General features: G+C 39.8%; 1 protein-coding gene across 1 annotated transcript in view; it reads left to right on the forward strand.

Moving 5' to 3' along the window:
• Positions 1–7,438, forward strand: part of LOC104949132 (uncharacterized) — a 7,755-nt gene extending 317 nt beyond the window's left edge. The window contains exons 2-7 of the mRNA XM_010775413.1: positions 32–319; positions 1,885–2,002; positions 4,200–4,387; positions 5,383–5,500; positions 6,279–6,448; positions 7,269–7,438. Of these exons, the coding sequence (XP_010773715.1) occupies positions 32–319; positions 1,885–2,002; positions 4,200–4,387; positions 5,383–5,500; positions 6,279–6,448; positions 7,269–7,438 (1,052 nt within the window). The remainder of the gene's footprint in view (positions 1–31; positions 320–1,884; positions 2,003–4,199; positions 4,388–5,382; positions 5,501–6,278; positions 6,449–7,268) is intronic.
• Positions 7,439–8,600: the final 1,162 nt, after the last annotated feature.

Raw genomic sequence — 8,600 nt, forward strand, 5'->3', positions numbered from 1 at the left:
CTATCCTGGTCTGTCAACATCTGTAAAAAAGGCCCAGCAGCGACTCCACTTAACAACCTGGAGGAGAAGCTTCTGGTGTCTTTCTACCGCTGCTCCATAGAGAGTGTGCTGGCATATTGCCTAACCACGTGGTGTGCCAGCTGCTCAGAAAAGGACAGGAAACCCCTTCAGAGGGTCTTCAACACAGCCCAGAAGGTCATCGGCTGCTCACTGCCTTCTCTGGAGGAACTCTTCAGCCAACGTTGCCTCAACAGAGCAGGCAAAATAGTTGCAGACTCTTCACACCCTGGACACTTCCTGTTTGCTCTTCTGCCCTCCGGTAGACGCTACAGGTCAATTCAATCAAGGACAAACAGACTGGAAAAAAGTTTCGACCCCAGAGCCATACGAGAACTGAACACCGTCAACCGGTGAACTGAACAGTTACAACTGCTTTTAATAGTTTTATTCATTTATTAACTGATCGACATTAGAGATGCAAAATATCATCCCTGTGTTTTTTATATTGTAAACTGTATTTAAATTATGTGCGGGCATGTATGCATGTTGGTATGGATGTGTGAGCATATGTTTATGTGTGTATATGTTTATATAGATATATATTTATTCGTTTTATGTGGAAATGCACTGCGAGGATTGCTTTTTTAAATGTCGTTGTACCTGGTGCAATGACAATAAAGGAATTCTATCTATTCTATTCTTTACGGACCTCATATCGAGGTGAAAAGCGCATTTGAAGTAGCATTTATCGTTGTTTGTTTAAACGTTTTCCTGGTCTCCTAACAATGTTGTTTCCATTCAACAAAAATGCTTTGTCTACGAAGTTTGAGCTAATACTTATTATTTCTCTGGGGGGTGGATGGATGGGTCCAACCACTTTCACTCAAGAGGCCTCTGTTGGTGCCCCATGTGAGGCTAAAAAGTAAATGTTTACATATTTTAACCTCTGTACGTAATGTGACGGAGCTAACCAGGGATCTTCTACCTTTGGAGAGTTTCTTACTCCACAACATTTTCCACGTATCTTACACTACAGCAAACAAAAACGGGACTTTCACGTTGTGTAGCATGTTAAACGAAAAGCCAATGTTCACTTGTAATTACTTCTTTAAACTTACAAAAAGTATCATACTTAAGTTGAATACATATCTTAGTAAACTCAAGTATGTCAATTAAGTTATGTCACAATATTTTAACCCAAACCATGATCTTCTACTAAACAAAGCATTTTTTTAACTTTCATTTTATTACACAAAATCTCTTTTTATATTACATATTTGTATCTAAAATAGTAACCTTGGAGAAAATAAGTTTCCATAGTTAAATATTAAGTTTTGTGTATGGGAACATATTTTTATTCATAAATATATGTCGTGACCTTTATTTTTTTTGAACAAAGGACTTCAATCAGCACTCAACCGATCAAAACAGGTGAAAAAATATAAATTATTGTATTTATCCCACCGCCTTTAAGAAGTTTCTGTATATCTGTGTTTTTGGGGTTAATTTGATTCAGTGATAGTGAAACCCATGTGGGTTGGTGGGGGCGGCTCTGACTTAAAATTGAACAACCAGAGTGACTCACTGATAAGAAAGCGGGCACAGTAAAAAGTCATAACATGAATACCTCGTATTTTACAAGCTGATCATATACTATGTGTTGTTTGTAAAATCTTAAATCTATAAAATAATAAATACAAATGTATTTCTGAAATGTACTGGAGTAAACATTGTAACATACAATAAGGAAATCTAGTAAAGAATAGGAAAAGTAATGACCAAAGCATAAAATGGAGAAATGTGATATTGGGAACCTGACATTTTTACATGTCACAGAAAGGGGGAACTGGGAAACTCCCATAGAGTTTTTGACGTTGTCATGAGGAGACGGCCAACAAGAAGGAAGCAGCAAAAAAACGGACAAAGGAAACTCTGAAAACATCTTCATGCAAAGTACAGCATGCTACTGGAGGATTTACTGGAAACAAGTATTTTTCTTAAGGTAGGTAGCGTCACATTCATACTTAAATAAGGTTTCTTTTCATAGGGTTGAAATTGTGTGAATACTGTATATATCACCTTAAAAACAGTACAGTAATATTCATGTGTGTATAGCTCTTATTTGGCGATTCTTCTGAAAGAAGGAAGTCAAAATGCATCTTGTCTTCATTAGAGCTGATAACAAAAGGTGGATGACATGACATCCTCTGTGACTCAGGACGGATTTACAGTGAATTTTCTGAATAAAGAGACTTCCGTAATAGTTGGACAATAGAAGAAATGTTGCAATATTGCGAATGAGTAATTATATCATGGTAAAGAGAAATGTCGGCAACAGCATTTCTTCCAGTTTTGCTTCATGCTTTCTGTCATTTGCATAATCACATTTTCCAGGGATATATCTGGATTAAATCTCAGTTTGCCTTTGATTTTGTGATTTTGTGGTAAATGTCAGCATCAGTGTGACTGTTTGCTTCCCACACTCTCCTGAAGGGGCTTTCCTCCCCGATACTGTAAACAACAGCAGTGTTATGCCTGAGTGACCCTTCAAATTCCCCCTGGTTGATGCAATATCACACCTCGTCTTTTTTCTCACTTTCAAAAAAAACATTGTTATATTTTCACGTTTCCTCTTTAATTGCATATGTATGGCTTCATTTGAAAATATATTCTAACTTTTAAAAAAGGATTAAATGTAAGATTTTGTTAAAGTTAAGTTTAAATATGACTTCTTGTGTTTGTTTGCCAAGGATCTACCATCAAATATATCTTAAAATCATAGTCAGGAACCTATAGAATTGAAAAATTAAATGTCAATAAAGGAGATCAACATCATGTCTTAAAATACTTTTCATATTCTATTATATGAAAAGTATAAATTCAAAACAGCAAAACTAACTCCCGGTTGATACTCACGATAGACAAGCCCCCAGTTGTTATGACCGGCTCGTAGGCCACAACAGGAAAAGAGAGAGAGAGACTTTCGACGGTTCCAAAAACCACGGCACATTTATTGTGGCAGCTCCAAAACAACACCAAGAATATGAGAGGATGGGCGAGGGGAAAGGATCCCGGCGAGAGTCTTCCTGCAGCGGCAAGTCGGTCCCTGGCCACGCAAAGTTATATGATGAGGGCCTCTGTTTCGCGAGCGTCGACGGGGGAGGGGAGTGGGGGGGGCGTGCTAGTGGAGCCTCGCAGCGGCAAAACCGTGCCGCGCCACACTAATTGCGCCGCATAAGCACATCGGTGCGCCGCATTTTCGGCTCAGATGAGGCCCCCTCCGCAAGATGAGGCACCCTCCGCAAGGTGAGGCCCCACGCAGTCTGCATGATCGGCCTGTAGGGAGGGACGGCCCTGTGCAGCGGTCTTGGAGAGAGTCACGGGGGCCATGTGAATCCGGGCAGCTGGGCTTAAGTAGCACCTCGGCTCCGGCCAGGTGTCCCCAGTCATGCTGATTGGCCTCCTCAGCTCCACCCCCATCACAGGACCTGCAACACACCTGCACACTCACAGGCCACAGGCTTTGGGGCCGTAACAGTTATCATTAAATGGACATACAAAATTGTATTTTAAAAACATGCAAACAATGCTTTGAATTGATATAACTATTTTCAGAAGTCGATACAAAATCTTCAGCAAGATGGACATTCAGAAACGACATGGTTGTGTTAGTTTTGGATAAAAAATAAAGATATAACAAAAAAGCAATACATTTGAAATGTTTAATGTCACTAAAATACAAGTGGGAATAACATTTGCAGATAATGACACTTTAAAAACAAAACCAAATCTATAAATGACTTACAAGTCAATTATATTTGGGCAAAACTGAATAGTATAACTAACTTTTATTTTCTAAGAGGTGTGGTTTTAAAGATTGAAGCGTAGTGCAAGCTGTAAATACGTATTTGTTTACATACACAGTATGGTATAGGGCAGAGTGATAAAACCGCTCATCTGAGTCAACAGTGTTTGCTATTTTATTTATTGATAGTCCCCAGTGACAGCATGTGTGTGTGTTTTAATCTCATGTGAGAGGGAGATAAGAGGTAGGCGGATGTGTGGTGACTTCCCACAACAAGCAGACGTTTAAAGCAGAAGTGATCGCTGCTGGTGGAGTCGTGACTCATTTCTTCATTATTTCTAGTAAATTAACTCATTCTCCCTTTCTCTGACTCTGACTGTGTCCGGACAATCAGACTTCTGGACGATGTAAACGCGCACAGTGAAGTTTACAGAAACAGACCCCAGACAAAAAGAGGCTCCTGGCTGTGTGTGTGCCCAGGAATGATGCCTCTTTACTGGGTAATGCTTTGGTCAACGCTCCCTCCTCTGGTTCTCTGCTGTGCTCCAGACCGCTGTTCTGTACACGAAAGCAGCAGCAACGGTAAGTCTCTTCACATGGCATATTCACAATTGTTTTGGAATGAAATACTAAAAACTGTCTCAGTTTTAATATTTCTGATTCTTATTTATTTATTATTTAGTTATTTGTGTGTTTGTTTGTTTGTTTGTTTATTTATTTATTTAGTTATTTATTTAGTTATTTATTCATTATTTATTTATTTATTTGTGTGTTTGTTTGTTTATTTATTAATTTATTTAGTTAGTTATTTATTTATTTATTTATTCATTGGATCGTTGCTCAGGTATGCTCCTTTGTTATGTTTTTGTGATACATCACGTAAATGATGTTCTCAAATGTAACAGATTGACTTCAGTTCAGATTGGGGTTGTTTGTACTTCGTAAGAATATATTGTACTGTATATTTCTACTCCACCACATTTCATACTTTTTGTACTTTTAAATGTATCTGACAGAAAGCTGATAAATAATGTGCATATAATAAAAGTGATTTCCCCTACACTACATGCTAGAAGCCTTTGAAATGTGATTAATTGTTCACCTAACAAACGATAATACTGAGGTTCTCCAAAGTGTTAAATGTTTTCTTTATGGAAAGTTACACTGTGAAGTCAACTTCTCCATCATTCAAGTAAAGCAGACCGCCTTAAATGTTATTGCTTTTCTCCAAAACATATTTCCTCAAATTGTTTTCATTTAAAAATAGGTATATGTGTCCCTTTTTCTCAATGGTTTGAGGACATAAACATCTTTATAAGTTTGACGTTTTGCACCAGAAATGCTATACGCACATTAAGAAATGAATTGTCCTATAATATACACACTTATAGTACCTTTACACTTCTAGTATTTTTGAATGCAGGGCTTAGTGGTTATTTCATGTTTTTTTGCCTTGTTGTACAACTTCCTATTCTTGAAACTGAACACTGCTTGCAGTACATTCAGCACAACACAACAGCAAAGAAAATACATTCAGCAAAGTAATCAACAAACAACACTTCCTTTTCTCCACCCAGTGTCTCCGCTGCTGAAATCCTTACAATGCCACAACGACTACAAGTCCCATGTCCTCTGCAGCTGGAGGGAGCACAGAAACACAACCCTGACGCTCTGGTTCAAGACAGAAGACAACAGGTGAGGGCAAAAGATCAGGGGAGAAAACAGAGGATGCTTGAGGGCCGGCTCGTTGTGAAGACATGATATTGGGATAGCTAGCATTTAGCAACTAGATGTTGTGTGTCGAAGGGAAGGAAGGGATGACTGAAAAAGGATTGAAGTAAGGAGGCATGTCGGTCAAAGGGAATATGGGAGGGAGCGATTAACGTTTGAAGGAATGTAGGGAAAGAAGGGATGAAGGGTCATAGGGATGTAGGAAGGAAGGGATAAATGGATAGGTAAGGAAGGATGGGGTTCGAAGGGGTGTAGGAAAGGATAAATCAAATAAGGGATGTAGCAAGGGAAGCATGAGAGTCCAAGGGTTGGAGGGTCAGAGCGATGAACGCTTGAAGGGATGTGGGAAGAAAGGGGGAGGGATAAACAAAGGAAGATGGGATGAACGGATGAAGGAAAGAAGTGATTAATGGATGTAGTGCCGTAGGGATGTAGGAAGCGAAGGATGAAGGGACGAGTGAATGTAGGAAGCAAAGGATGAAGGGACGAGTGAATGTAGGAAGCAAAGGATGAAGGGACGAGTGAATGTAGGAAGCAAACGAAGGGAACGAGGTAAGGATGAGGTATTCGGGAAAGGGATGAATGGGTGGGGAATGATGGATGAACAAGGCTGGATGTGAGCAGGTGATCTGAAGTGTGGCTCTTCTCTCAAAACCCAAGTGAACTAATTGACATCATGAATGGGCAATATGTCGTTCTGGCATGTTCTCTGTCCCACAGCTCTGTGTTGATGTCCTTTCAGGGAGCAGTGTCTGCCTTGCGGTGCTGAAGATGAAAGAGAGCACAGGACTGTCCAGTGTCGATATGAAACCCGGACATTTGCCATCGGCATCAAACACACCGTCTTCTTCCTGGAGAACAACACACTCTGCTCGTCTGTCCCACACAAGCCTCTGGATCTTTCCCAGCACTGTACGTTTAGATAACGAACTGTGCTAATGAGCAAAAGAACATGTTTTATTAATAATGTTTGAGCTAATTCATATCTATTAGTACATTACAAAATACAATTGATTTTATACATATTTTAGTTTTAGAATGGCCTTTTCGATGTTAGGAATCATTTAAGCAGGTCTTTGTTAGGGTGCAGGACCCAAATGCAGAATAAACAGGAAAAAATACCTTTATTTCAAGGTCTTAAGGAACAAAACAGAACACTACCTCGTGAACACAGTCAACGACAAACAACGAACCAACAATGACAGACAGAAAAATCAGAACTTAAATACACACAAGACTAATCACACAAACAAGACACAGGTGAGGAGGGAGGAGAAAACACAGGGGCACCAGGTGAACACAATCGGGTAATCAGGTAGGAGGGAAAACAGACAGAAAGCAACAGGCAAGACAGGGGGTGAAGACTTTTCAAAATAAAACATGAAACCAAAGACAGAAAAAGACAAGACAACACAGATCGTGACAGTCTTAGGGCACAACAGGCAGCTTTGACGTTCATCTTAATCTTTACGAGGCGCCTTGTTTTTTGGAGTTTAGGCATGTTTATACTAGAGAACATTTGCTTTATGACTTGTCTAAGAATCAGTTAAATATGCAGACCAGAGGCAGGTTTAGCAAAGAGATGGTGGCAAGCACTTGTATTGCTCATCTTCTGTTTTCCTTGCCTATGCCCTTCAATAAACCTTCCAGCAACCTCTCTGTTTTCAAGTATTCTTGCTCGAATAATGATTTCCATCGTGGTCTCAATGCTATGTGTTTTTGTGTTGTACAGTGAGAGCCCGCCCACCTGTGAATCTATCCTCCCATGATGGAGGTGATGGAGGCCGGCGGCTCAGCTGGTCCAGCCCGTACCCCTCGTCTTCCTCTCTGAACAGAAACCTCACATATCAGCTCAGCTACAGGACACACGGACAGGACAAATGGACGGTTAGCATCAAATAATCTGCTGCCAGCTTTTACTTAATGTCTAGGTCATGAAAAGTCAATTACAACATCTGAAATTATATTTGTATATACCTGCCACAGGAAATACCAGTTCAGGAAAATAAAAATGTCTCCATCAGTTCANTCCTCTCTGAACAGAAACCTCACATATGAGCTCAGCTACAGGACACACGGACAGGACAAATGGACGGTTAGCATCAAATAATCTGCTGCCAGCTTTTACTTAATGTCTAGGTCAGGGGTAGCCAACACGGTGCCCGCGGGCACTCAGTCGCCCGCAGGGGCAACGTGAGTCGCCCGCCGGGTATGTTCTAAAAATAGCTCGCCAAGCAAATCCAAAACAAAAAAGGAAATGTAATTAAAATAATCTACTCTATGCATAAACGAAACCTAAATCATANCCCGCGCTGCTGCCCAATGGAGACCGACGTTGCCACATTGCGGCCATCTTGCCAACACACTTTTATCTATTTAATATAGATAAAGTAAGAAGTCATTCCAGTGTGTACTATAGGACAATACAAAAAACAGTTTAAAAGGGGAGTGATTAGTAAAATATGCATAAATAAAAAGAAAGAATGCTAATTAGGTAACATAAGATAAGAATAAACCAGTTTAAATGATTTGTTATTGGTTGTGATAATATTCTAAAGATGATTGGAGTATTGAAAAGTATACAGCTCCCTTTAGTATGAGTGTTGAGAGCTGTATCCATAAATTCATTTTGTGCTCAAAGTGCAGCAGATTGGTGCATTTCACTTCAACATTAAAAAAAAAATCTTTTAGAGGAGGTGAGGACCCCCCTAGAAGATGTGAGATCCCCCCTGGAGAGTGAGCCCCAGAGGATGTGAGGTCCACCCCCAAATAAAGCAGGTTAAAATTATTAAATTGCATACATTTTCTTTTAGTAAACACTGAAAACGGGTCCCACAAACCCAAACAGCACACAAAGGTTAAAGGTAAGCATATAATATATAAAAATAAAATATATACACTGCAAAAAACAAAAAAAAGAGGAGTAAAAGTAGCCCCCGACTTGCTTTATTTTTTGAAAGTAGCCCTCATCCTAAAAAAGGTTGGTGACCCCTGCCTTAGACCATCACATCGTACAAGGAAAAACTTCCGGAGAAAACCCACAGTTTAAAGGGAAAAATAGGAG

This window comes from Notothenia coriiceps, unplaced genomic scaffold (genome assembly GCF_000735185.1).
Source record: "Notothenia coriiceps isolate Sejong01 unplaced genomic scaffold, NC01 NC01_scaffold00015778, whole genome shotgun sequence".
Lineage (NCBI taxonomy): Eukaryota > Metazoa > Chordata > Actinopteri > Perciformes > Nototheniidae > Notothenia > Notothenia coriiceps.